The sequence below is a fragment of the Tachyglossus aculeatus genome, chromosome 4 (genome assembly GCF_015852505.1).
Source record: "Tachyglossus aculeatus isolate mTacAcu1 chromosome 4, mTacAcu1.pri, whole genome shotgun sequence".
NCBI classification, from domain to species: domain Eukaryota; kingdom Metazoa; phylum Chordata; class Mammalia; order Monotremata; family Tachyglossidae; genus Tachyglossus; species Tachyglossus aculeatus.
The window spans coordinates 56073659-56086593 of NC_052069.1; the positions used below are offsets into that span (position 1 = coordinate 56073659).

A 12935-nucleotide genomic window follows, 5' to 3' on the forward strand; every position below is an offset into this window, starting at 1 on the left:
GGAGGAGATGGGAAAGGGGTCAATAGTGAGATTGGGTCACAGTGAGCAGGCTGGCACTAGAAAAACAAAGTGTGTGGGCTGGGCTGTAACAGGTCAGTAAAGTAAGGAAGAAGAGGGCAACTTGATTGAGTGCTTCAAAGTCAACAATGAGGAGTTTCAATTTGAAACAGAAGTGGATCGGCAGAAGTGGATCGGTTCTTGAGGAGTTGGAATACAGCTCACTGACCTCCCTGCCTCCTGTCTCTCCCCATTCCAGTCCTTACTTCACTCTGCTGCCTAGATTATCATTATTAAAAAATAATGATTGAGGACAACCTGATTTGTCCTAGGCACATCCCCTCAGCTCTTAGGTACATATCTGTAATGTATTTATTTATACTAGTGTCTGCCTCCCCCTCTAGACTGTGCTTGTTGGGCAGGGAATATGCCTACCACCTCTGTTGTATTGTACTCTCCCAAGTGCTTAGAATAGTGTTCTGTGCACATTAAATAGCATGGCTTACTAGAAAAAGCACGGGCTTTGGAGTCAGAGGTCATGGGTTCAAATCCCTACTCCGCCAATTGTCAGCTGTGTGACTTTGGGCAAGTCACTTAACTTTTCCATGCCTGTTACCGCATCTGTAAAATAGGGATAAAGACTGTGAGCCCCACATGGGACAACCTGATCACCTTATAGCCTCCCCAGCACTTAGAACAGTGCTTTGTACATAGTAAGCACTTAATAATTGCCATTATTATTATTATTAAGCACTCAATAAATGCCATTGATTGATTGATTGATCAATGCAGTAGTTAAGGAAGAGTATGATAAGCATTTAGATAAGTATAATGTTGATATAATAATAATAATGTTGGTATTTGTTAAGCACTTACTATGTGCCAAGCACTTTTCTAAGCACTGGGATAGATACAAGGTAATCAGGTTATCCCACGTGGGGCTCACAGTCTTCATCCCTATTTTACAGATGAGGGAACTGAAGCCCAGAGAAGTTAAGTGACTTGCCCAAGGTCACACAGCTGACAACTGGCGGAGCTGGGATTAGAACCCACGACCTCTGGCTCCCCAGCCCATGCTCATTCCACTGAGCCATGCTGCTTGCTAAGTGACTTGATCAAGGTCACACAGCCGACAAGTGGCAGAGACAGGATTAGAACCCATGACCTCTGACTCCCAAGCTTGTGCTCTTTCCACTAAATAATTATGTTTGGATGGAGAGGAAAGAGCAGATTTTAGCAATGTTGTGAAGGTAGAATCAACAGGATTTGGTGACAGATTGAATATGTGGTTTGAATGGGAGAGTAAGCCCCCCAACCTTTCCTCTTCTCCCGCTCCCTGCTGCATTGCCCTGACTTGCTCCGTTTGTTCTTCTGCCCTGCCAGGCCCACAACATTTATGTACATATCTGTAATTTGTGATGTATTTGTATTGATGTCTGTCTCCCCACCTCTAGACTGTAAGCTTGTTGTGGGCAGGGAATGTGTCTGTTTAGTGTTGTACTCTCTCAAGTGCTTAGTACAGTGCTCTGCACACAGTAAGCCTCAATAAATACGATTGAATGAATGAGTAAATGAGAATAAACCTGAAGTTATGGATTTGCAATATCGGGATGATAATGGTGTTGTCTAAATGATGGGAAAGACATGGGGAAGACAGGGTTTGGTTAGAAAGATGTGGAGTTTTGTTTTGGACATGTTTAGCTTGAGAATCAGTGTAGTCTAGTGGAAAGAGCATGGGTCTTGGTGTCAAAGGACCCGAGTTCTAGTACCGGCTTCACCACTTGTCTGCTGTGTGACCTTGGGCAAGTCACTTAACTTCTCTGTGCCTCAGTTACCTCATAGCTAAAATGGGAATTAAAACTGTGAGCCCCAGGTAGGGCAAAGGCCATGTCCAACCTGATTAGCTTAGTGCATGGCAGAAAGTATCCAATTAACAAATACATTTTTTTTTAAAAAAAGATGTGAGTAGGACATCCAAATAGATAGGTCCTAAAAGCAGGAGGAAATGTGAGACTGTAGAGGAGAGGTAGATTTGGGGATCATGTATGTAGAGATGATAGTTGAAGCCATGAGAATGGATGAGTTTTCTGAGCTAGGGAGCGTAGATGGAGAGTTGAAAGGGACCAAAACTGAGCCTTGTGGGGCTCCCACTGTTAGAGGCTGCAAGGCAGAGGAGTTGCTTGTGAAAGAGATTCAGAAGGAACATCCAAAGAGATAGGCTCAGAAGCTGTAGAGGACAGTGTCAGTGAAGCCAAGGTTGAATAATGTTTTCAGGAGTAGGGGGCAGTCCACGGTGTCAAAGGCAACTGAGAAAGACGTCCAGGAGGATTAGGACAGAGTAGAAGCCGTCCGTTTTGGCAAGAAAGTCACGTTAAGCTTAGAGAGGGCAGTTTTCATGGAGTGACAGGTGTGGAAGACAGATTGGAGGTGGTTAAGGAGAGAATTGTTGGAAGAAAGGAAATGGAATTCCTGCCATAAGAAATAATCACACTTTTTCATCATAATTGCATCAGTTTTCAATGAGCACCTACTCTGAGGGGAGGGGAGCACTGTACTGGGTGGTTAGAAACAGCTGTATGGGTGCTAGAGAAGCAGTGTGGCTTAGTGGATAGAGCATGGGCTTGGAAGTCAGAAGGCCCTGTGTTCTATTTACAGTTCCACCACTATCTGCTGTGTGACCTTGTTCAAGTCACTTCACTTATTTGTGCCTAACATCTCACCTGTAAAATGGGGATTAAGACTGTGAGCCCCATGTGGGACATGGACTGTGTCCAAACTGATTAGCTTGTATCTATGCCAGTGCTTAGTACAGTCCTTGGAACATAGTAAGCATTTAACAAATGCCATTAAAAACCCCCCAATAGATTTAAAGGTCATTGTTTTTTCCCTAGAAGTGCTTGTTATTATCATGATTATTATTATGGTATTTATTGAACACCTACTATGTGCCAAGCACTGTCACAATCCAAGGAGAGATAATAACCACATGTAACTTTAGGAGGAAGTCACAAGCAGTTATACATTATGAACAATAATCAATGCAAAGTGAAGATCAAGGAATCCAAGATATCAACAGGAAAATAACAGTATTTGTCCAGATTTCAGGTTCCTCACAGGTCCAAGAAATTGACCTCGGTAAGGAATGGCCACAGCCTTTCCAAAGTTCTGAAGAGAAATACTAATGACAAAGGTTGGCAATTTATTTGGGAGCTGATTAATTGATACTCACATGCCCATGAGTACCAAGGGTGGCTGCTGGAACGATATTACCAGGGAGGAGAATTAGTCTTGTAATGCCTCCTGGAGAAGATGGCTTCACAGACTTCGTTGAAGGTGGGGAAATGTGTAAGGAGTTTGGTTAGCCAATTGCTTTTCATATAATTTTAAGGCCTTAAATGCAGTGATCTAATCATAATTGACTCTCAATCATAGAAATAATGTCCCTCTGAATCACATAGAAATATAAATTGTTAAATTTTCAAGAGACGAGTGAAAAATGGGACTGAATTTTCTTAATATAATAAAAGGAACACTAAGCAATTATAGCATGATGGTTACTGAAACTTATTATTAATGTCTGAAATTATTATTAATATTTTCTTTCATTTGCTAGTGGCACCTGTGTTTGGTTCCTGCTTGGAGGAGGCTGGATTAGATGTTGTCAATGTACCTTCTACCCTTGTCATTCTATGATTTGATTGAGTCCATTTAAATGTTACCTTTCCCCATATGCCATTTATTATACATTATGAACAATAGTCAGTGATGATGATGATGATGGTATTTGTTAAGTGCTTACTATGTGCCAAGCACTGTTCTAAGTGCTGGGGTAGATACAAGTAATGAGGTTGTCCCACGTGGGGCTCACAGTCTTAACCCCCATTTTACAGGTGGGGTAACTGAGGCACAGAGAACTTAAGTGACTTGCCCAAAGTCACACAGCTGATAAGTGGTAGAGCTGGGATTAGAACTCATGGCCTCTGATTCCCAAGCCAAGGCTCTTTCCACTAAGCCATGCTGCTTATCTAAGTAAAGATCAAGGAATCAGAGATATCAATGGGAAAATAACAGTATTTGGAGAGGCCAGATTTCAGGCTTCTCACAGATTTAGGAAACTTAATTCAAGATACTTTTATGGGTATCTTTTAAGAAGTCAGTCAATCATATTTATTGAGCACTTCATTCATTCATTCATTCAGTCATATTTATTGAGTGCTTACTGTGTGCAGAGCACTGTACTAAGCGCTTGGAAAATACAGTTTGGCAACAGATAGAGACAATGTTGCTCAGTGGAAAGAGTGTGGGCTTTGGAATCAGAGGTCATGGGTTCAAGCCCTGGCTCCACCAAATGTCAGCTGTGTGACTTTGGGCAAATCACTTAACTTCTCTGTGCCTCAGTTACCTTATCTGTAAAATGGGGATTAAGACTGTGAGCCCCTCGTGGGACAACCTGATCACCTTGTATCCCCCCAGTGCTTAGAACAGTGTAAGCGCTTAATAAATGCCATCATTATTAATAAATGCCATCATTATTATTATTATTATTAAAAGGGAGAGACAGAAAACAAAACAAAACAAGTAGTCAGGCAGTCTACACACAGACTTACGTGTGCTTAGTACTGTGTACTAAGCGCTTGGGAGAGTACAATATAACAATAAAAAAGACACATTCCCTGCCCACAATGAATTTACAGTCTAGTCACATCACCCTTTCAGATGCCACCCAGTCAGTCACCATCAATTTTTATGTGGCAATTTATGAAAAGTAGAATGACCTTTATTTCTCTTTCTCCCCCCCAGGTCTTTGGTTTTCATCTAAAGAAAGAAGACATGACATTTTTGAACTCAATGAATGTCAACAAAAAGCTGATCCATCTAACCTACCCACTGTGGAAAGGATGATATGAAACTGGGATCATCAACAAATAATGGTTGCATTCTTCAGATAACTTTCTTGATATGCTATAAAAAGGACTGGTATTACTTCCATTAAACATAGCCTATACAAAAGGTCACAAGTATGGTTTCATTCATCCCCTCTTAAACTTATATGGCATGTTATTTTTCTATAGTCGTTGTTTCATTCTTTTCCAATTATTTCTGGAAAATTGATTCCATCTGTGTTAGGTAAGTTCTCATGCCCACGGTATTAGACTATCTTTTATAACTTACACGATTCTCTACTTACTCTGCTGGCAGAAGACTAGCTAAATTACTTTTCCCTGAACCTCCTAAAACCTATCTTTGACCTGTGGACTAGGAAGACAGCTTGAAACTTGAAGCTTTACTGGGTGTAGTTTATTTTTCAGAGAGTATTTGCAAAAACCCCCAAAGAACTTAATGAACTATCAAATGCCATTTGTTCTTGCTTTTAATAATTCTTTAAAAATGCCAAGTTAAGGTTATTAAAATTATACCATGCCTCCTCTCATATCTTAGCTCACTGTCACTGCCCAGACTGTGTGTGCATTATTAGGAACTAAATGAGTTTTCCTCAGTTGCTCTTCTTTCAGTCCTTTGGTCTCCCTCTGGCCACTATTTCCAACGTTTTTTCTATGGGTTATGGTGGAAAATTCTATGGATACACTACCAGAACAATCGCAGATGGAGGTGGGGTGTTCTGGGAGAGATGTGTCTGTGGAGTCACTATAGGTCAGAGACAACTCAACTGCATAAGATAAGACAAGACATGGTAGATAAATTCCTTGGAAGTCATCCAAGCTTTGGAAATACACTCAAGTTAATGAAAGGGCACACTATAATGTACTGTATTTATTTCCTTGTTCGTCAAGTTTATTTTGACGTTAGACTGAATTCTGGCTTATATTGTCTTGCTCTGTATGCTCCTGGTTCTTGAAGACATGGGCCTAAAGGGTGTGAATGATGCTTTGCAGGCCATCACCACTGTAAAAGATTCTAATTAAATTCTTTTGAAGATAGTACAGTTACAGTTTCAAATTTGAAGAATGAAAATATTCATTAAGGGATTTGACATCACTATTCACTCTAATTAGTCTAATAATACTATCACTATCACTTAGAGAAGCAGCGTGGCTCAGTGGAAAGAGCCCGGGCTTTGGAGTCAGAGGTCATGGGGTCAAATCCCAGTTGTGTGACTTTGGGCAAGTCACTTCACGTCTCTGTGCCTCAGTTACCTCATCTGTAAAATGGGGATTTAGACTGTGAGCCCCCCGTGGGACAACCTGATCACCTTGTAACCTCCTCAGTGCTTAGAACAGTGCTTTGCACATAGTAAGCGCTTAATAAATGCTATCATTATTATTATTATCACCTTGTTGCTTTACTTAAGTTTTAGGTATGAACTGCTTTCCCATCAAGAGTATTTACTGAGCACCTTCTTTGTGCAGAGCACTGTACTAAGCACTTGGAAAGTACAATAGAATTAATATTCTATTAATATTAAGAATTATATAAACCCTACCATCAAGTTTACAATCTACTAGGAGAAACAGATACAAAAATAAGTTACAATGGCAGGAACAAGGAAAGGGTGATGTGCACATGAGTATTACATAAGCAATATATAGTAGTAATAGTAATATGGACAAGATGCTAATATGGGCAAGATGCTTAGAGTGATTGTGGGTACTTAAGTAGCACAGTACTGCCTAACAAGCTGTTGGAGGATATAAACTGGGAGAATGGTAATTAATTAGGGAAGACTTCTTGGAGGAGAAGGGAGTTCAGAAGAGCTGTGAAGATGGAAAGAGCTGTGGTCTGATGTTTTTGGATGGGGATGGAGCTCTAGGTTAGCAATGGGGAAAGATGAAGAGGCATAGCGAGTAGGTTAGTTTGAGAGGAATGAAGAGTGCACTGGAGAAATAGCATGGCCTAGTTGAAAGAGCATGTCCCTGGGAGTCAGAGGATCTGGGGCCTAATCCCTCTCTGCCACTTGTCTGCTGTGTGAGCTTGGGCAAGTCCCTTAGCTAATAATAAGTGTGGTATTTGTTAAGCACTTACTAGCGCCAGATGCTGTACTAAGCACTGGGAAGATGCATGCTAATCAGGTTGGACACAGTCCCTGTCCCCTATGGGGTCCACAGTCTTAATCCCCATTTTACAGATGAGGTAACAGACACTGAGAAATGGAGTGATTTGCCCAAGGTCACACAGCAGACAAGTAGCAGAGTTGGGGTTAGAACCCAGGTCCTTCTGACTCTCAGGCTCTTGCTCTATCCACTAGACAATGCTGCTTCTAATGTAAGCTCTGCCACTTGCCTGCTAAGTGACCTTGGGCAGTCATTTAAATTCTCAGGGCCTCAGTTTCCTCAACTGTAAAATGAAGATTGAATACCTGTTTTCCTTTCTACTTAGGCTGTGAGTCCCATGTGGGAAAGGGACTATATCTGGCCTAATTAGTTTGTATCTACTCCAGCGCTAAGAACGGTGCTTGACATATAGTAAGTGCTTAACAAAGACCATTTAAAATAAAATAAAATGAGTGCTGGTCCCGTAGTGTTCTCTGTAGCAACAACTGGACTAGTAATAATAATAATAATAATGATGGCATTTGTTAAGCACTTACTATGTGCAAAGCACTGTTCTAAGCGCTGGGGGGGATACAGTGTGATCAAGTTGTCCCACGTGGGGCTCACAGTCTTAATCCCCATTTTTACAGATGAGGTAACTCAGGCTCAGAGAAGTTAAGTGACTTGCCCAAGGACACACAGCAGACTTGTGGTGGAGCTGGGATTCGAACCCATGACCTCTGACTCCAAAGCCCGTGCTCTTTCCACTGAGCCAGGCTGCTTCTCTAAACATATATACAGGTAAATTCTAAGCACTGGGGCAGATACAGGGTAATCAGGTTGTCCCACATGGGGCTCACATTTTAATCCCCATTTTACAAATGAGGTAACTGAGGCACAGAGAAGTTAAGTGATTTGCCCAAGGTCACACAGCAGACAAGTGGCAGAGGTGGGATTCGAACCCATGTACTGTGACTCTCAAGCCCACACTCTTTCCACTAAGCCATGCTGCTTACTGTTATCTGCTAACTTCTTTGATTTAAAAATCTGCACATTTTAATGTCCTACACATTTAGAAAACCTTCAATAATCAACTTATTGAGCACTTACAGTGTGCAGAGCACTATAGCAAGCACAAAGGAGAGTACAACACAAAATAATAAGTAGACATGATCTCTGCACTCAAGAAGTTTGAAAACCAGGTAGGGTTTGCTTGGACCATTAGAACCTGAGGCATTGAGGCCTGCTGATGTGTTTGGGATGTCACTGGGGTAAGTGAGGCCGGGAGCCCAGTGTGAGATAAGGAGTTAATAATAATAATTACGGTATTTGTTAAGCACTTACTATGTACCAAGCACTGTTCTAAGCCCTGGGGTAGATACAAGGTAATCAGGTTGGACACAGTCTCTGTCCTACATGGGGCTCACAGTCTTCATCCCCATTTTACAGATGAGGTAACTGAGGTATAGCGAAGTGGAGTGACTTGTCCAAAGTCACACAGCAGACAAGTGGTAGAGCTGGGATTAGAACCCGTGCCCTCTGACTCCCAAGCCCGTGATTTTGCCACTAGGCCATGCTACGTCTCAATCCAATCTGCTTATATTGTATCCACTCCAACACTTGGCACACAGTAAGAACTCAACAGTTATTATTATTATGAAGAAGAAGAACTTTGTTATTACCAGGTCTATATGACTGTGGCAGTAGTAACTTCTCATTAGCTGGGCAGTGGCCACAATGCTGAAGGCAGGCAGAACAGGGGATAATTTGGACTCTACTGGCAGGACGCTCTATCCAAGAAGCTGCCATATACCAGGGGAAGTCTGTCATTGTGCCCTGGTGGCATGTTGCCACATTTTGTTTAAAAAACGGTGTGCTCTCACAACATGCACATAGTGCTTTCAACCCAGCTCACTTCTGAGCCATGAGGTATACAAGAATTAGGCTTGGTGGCTACTGGACTGCAATGTGCTTTTATGGGCTGAGGGGTCTGATCGCAATGGGAAAGTATCCATACAGGGATCTGGTATTACTAATGTAAAAGTTTTTGACTTTTTTTCCTTAAGATTTACTGTCCCTCCCACAATTAAATTTTCCATTCTTGGTCTGGGCTTATCTGAAAATCCAGCATTGTATGTGCATTCACAAACTACACACACACACACACACATATACACACACACACACACACGCACGCGCAGGCAGTTGCTTCAGTAAAATACTATTGTATAAACACTTTAAAGCCACACTCACCTTCAGTTTTTACCAGGAATGTTTTGATTTTAGAAACTTCTCTTTTAGGAGATAATGCTCACTAGGAAATGTATTTAGTAGAAGTTTTATATAAAAAACTTCTATCATAAGAATTTTTTATTCAAACAATAGTCTTAAAATTGTTGGTTAAAAAAGTTCATTTTTCTAAAAAAAAGATACTGGAAGAAAAACGTCTGAGATTTAGACAGCATGGACTAATGTGAGCCTTACCCTGACAGGTGTACCTTGGATTAGAACAGGGAACAGAACAATCCTTAAAGTTTATCGTTCAGTCAATCAATCAGCCATATCAATTGAGTGCTCACTGTGTGCAGGGCACTGCACTAAGTGCTTGGGAGAATAAATAGATAAATAAATAAATATGGTATTTGCTAAGCACTTACTATGTGCCAGGCACAGTTCTAAGTCCTGGGGTAAATACAAGATAATTGGGTTGGACACAGTCCCCTGTGGAGCTCACGGTCTTAATCTCCATTTTACATATGAGGTAACTGAGACACAGAGAATTTAAGTAACTTGACCATGGTCACACAGCAGACAAGTGGTGGAGTCAGGATTAGAACCCATGACCTTCTGACTCCTAGGGCTATGCGCTCTCCATTAGGCCATGCTGCTTCTCACTACAAAGCAACAATATAACAAACACATTCCCTGCCCACAATGAGCTTGCTCCCTGTCTTTTCTAAAATCTACAATACCTCTGAAAACTAACTTTTCCCAAAATGGTCAATTGGCTTAGGCATTGCTTTTTTCAGTTTCCCAAAATGATAATTACAGTATTTATTAAGTGTTTACTAGGTACCTAGAGCTGTGCCGCATGCTGAGATGGGTATAGGATAAGGTGCAGTCCCTGTCCCACCTGCGGCTCACAGTCTAAGAACTAAGGAGAGCAGGTATCTTATTTCCATTTTACAGATGAGAAAACTGAGGCTCAGAGAACTTGTTCAAGGTAACCCTGCAGGCAAATGGCAGAAGTGGAATTAGAAGTCGGGTTTCCTGGCTCCCAGGCTCCTGCTCTCTCCATTCAGGCCGTGCTGTCTCAATATCTGGGGATCATGCCATTGCTTTCATGCCATTTATCTTCCCCCTCTGCCCGCCACCTTCAGCAGCATCAAGTCTTGATTACTGGATCTTTAGAATATGATCGAGTCAGCCAATGGTTGGAAGACATTCTGTCATACTATCTGTGACATGGGCTCTGTCGGTGCCTGTGAGAAGAGGCAGTAAATGAAATCTGACACTCTAGAGAAGTCAATGAACCAATTTTTTTTAAGATGGTATTTGTTAAGCGCTTACTATGGGCAAAGCACTGTTCTAAGCACTGGGGAGGTTACGAGGTGATCAGGTTGTCCCATGGGGGTCTCACAGTTTTAATCCCCATTTTACAGATGAGGTAACTGAGGCCCAGAGAAGTTAAGTGACTTGCCCAACGTCACACAGCTGACAACTGGCGGAGCTGGGATTTGAACCCATGACCTGTGACTCTAAAGCCCGTGTTGTTTCCACTAAGCCATGCTGCTTTTCCAATTGTATTTATTGAGCGCTTACTGTGTGTAGAACACTGGACTAAGCACTTGGGAGAGTGCAAAATAATAATATAATAGAAACATTCCCTGCTGCAACAAACTTACCGTCTAGAGGGGAAGACAGACATTGATATAAATAAATTGTGGATATGTACATAAGCACTGTGAGAGGGAGAATGAATAAAGGAAGCAAGTCAGAGTGACTGCAGAAGGGAGTGGAAGAAAAGGAAAAGAGGGCCTAGTCAGGGAAGATTTCTTGGACATGTGCCTTCAATAAGGATTTGCAGGAGAGAGAGTAATTGCCTGTAGGATATGAGGAGGGAGGGCATTTCAGGCCAGATGCAGGATGTAGGCAAGAGGTCAGTGGCTAGACAGATGATATTGAGGTACAGTGAGTAGGTTGGTATTAGAGGATTGAAGTAGGTGGGGGGGGGGGTTGTAGTAAGAGAGCAGCGAGGTGAGGTAGGAGAGGGCAAGGTGATTGAGTGCTTCAAAGCCAATGGTAAGGAGTTTCTATTTGATGCGAAGGTAGATGGGCAACCACTGGGGGTTCTTGAGGAGTGGGGAAACATGGACTGATTGTTTTTGTCAAAAAGTGATCTGGGCAGCAGAGTGAAGTATGGACTGGAATAGGAAGAGACAGGAGGCAGGAAAGCCAGCAAGGAGGCTGATACAGTAGTCAAGACAAAATAAGTGCTTGGATCAGCATTGTAGCAGTTTAGATGGAGAGGAAAGTGTAGATTTAGTAATGTTGTGAAGGTCAAACCAACAGGATTTAGAGATAGATTGAACATGTGAGTTGAATGAGAGAGAAGAGTCAAGGATAACACCAAGGTTAGGGGCTTGTGAGCCGGGAAGGATGATGTTGCTGTCTAAGATAATGGGAAAGGCAAGAGAAGGATAAGGTTTGGGTGGGAAGATAAGAAGTTCTGTTTTGGACACGTTAAGTTTGAGATGATGGCAGGACATCCAGGTAAAGATGTCTTGAAGGCAGGAGGAGATAAGAAACTTAAGAGAGGGAGAGAGATCAGGGCTGGAGATGTTGATTTGGGAATCATGTATAGAGTGGTGGTAGTTGAAGCCATATGAAGGAATATGTTCTCCAAGGTAGTAGGTGTAGCTGTAGAATAGGAGGGGATCCAGAACTGAACCTTGAGGGACTCTCACAGTTAGGGGATGGGAGACAGAGGAGGAGCCTGCAAAGGAGACTGAGAGTAAGAGGCCAGAGAGATAAGAGGAAAACCAGGAGAGGACAGTGTCAGTGAAGTCAAGGTTGGGTAATGATGCCTAACGTTCAAAAATGAAGGACCCCCCTTCCTGGTTGAATTGACCACTTTCCAGCGGAGGAAACCTCAGTGATGAGACAACTCCTGGACATCTGAGAGGATTCATGAAATGCACACCTGCTGCTGGGTGAGGTCTCCTGTTAAGGATTGACCACTTCCTCTTCAAGAATATCCTATTTAGAGAGTGTATTCTTAGAGTGAGAGAAATTTTCACTTTCAAAATGCACCCTCATAGACTTCAGAACACTTGGGAGGAAAGAATAGTTACTTTCACCAATTAACTCTATGCCTAATCAATTTAACATTAAACAAACATCGACAGCGGTAAACAGCACTTTTTCAGAATTATGGCCCAAGTTCTTAGAGAAATTTTATAATTGAACTAATAAAAGGGCCTTTAATTTCTATCATACTTTTCCTCCAAAATGTATCTTACCAACATTCAGTCAAATACATATTCCAGCTGAATCCCTGCACTAGTGAGGAGAATCACTACCTCTCTCAGAAACAACAGGAATTCATTCATTCAATCATTTATTGAGCGCTTACCGTGTGCAGAGCACTGTACTAAGCCCTTGGGAAGTACAAGTTGGCAACATATAGAGACGGTCCCTATCCAACAACGGGCTCACAGTCTGGTTGATATTTTTGGCTGGCCTGTCTCAAAGTTAGGATAGCCATTAATGGACTTTGGGAATTCCAGACAAGGAGACACCTGTGACATCGCAAGTCTTACTCGATGGCCACAGCATAACATAAAGACATCACAGGTGTCATCATTATCAGTGGCATTTACTGAATGCTTACTGCATGCAGAGCACTGTACTAAGTGCATGGGAGAATACAACAGAATTGGTAGACAC

General features: G+C 42.0%; 1 protein-coding gene across 1 annotated transcript in view; it reads left to right on the forward strand.

Annotated features, from left to right (window-relative positions):
* Positions 1–5437, forward strand: part of LOC119926793 (uncharacterized oxidoreductase ZK1290.5-like) — a 252733-nt gene extending 247296 nt beyond the window's left edge. The window contains exon 7 of the mRNA XM_038745180.1: positions 4798–5437. Within this exon, the coding sequence (XP_038601108.1) occupies positions 4798–4899 (102 nt within the window). The 3' untranslated portion in view covers positions 4900–5437. The remainder of the gene's footprint in view (positions 1–4797) is intronic.
* The last annotated feature ends 7498 nt before the right edge of the window (positions 5438–12935 follow it).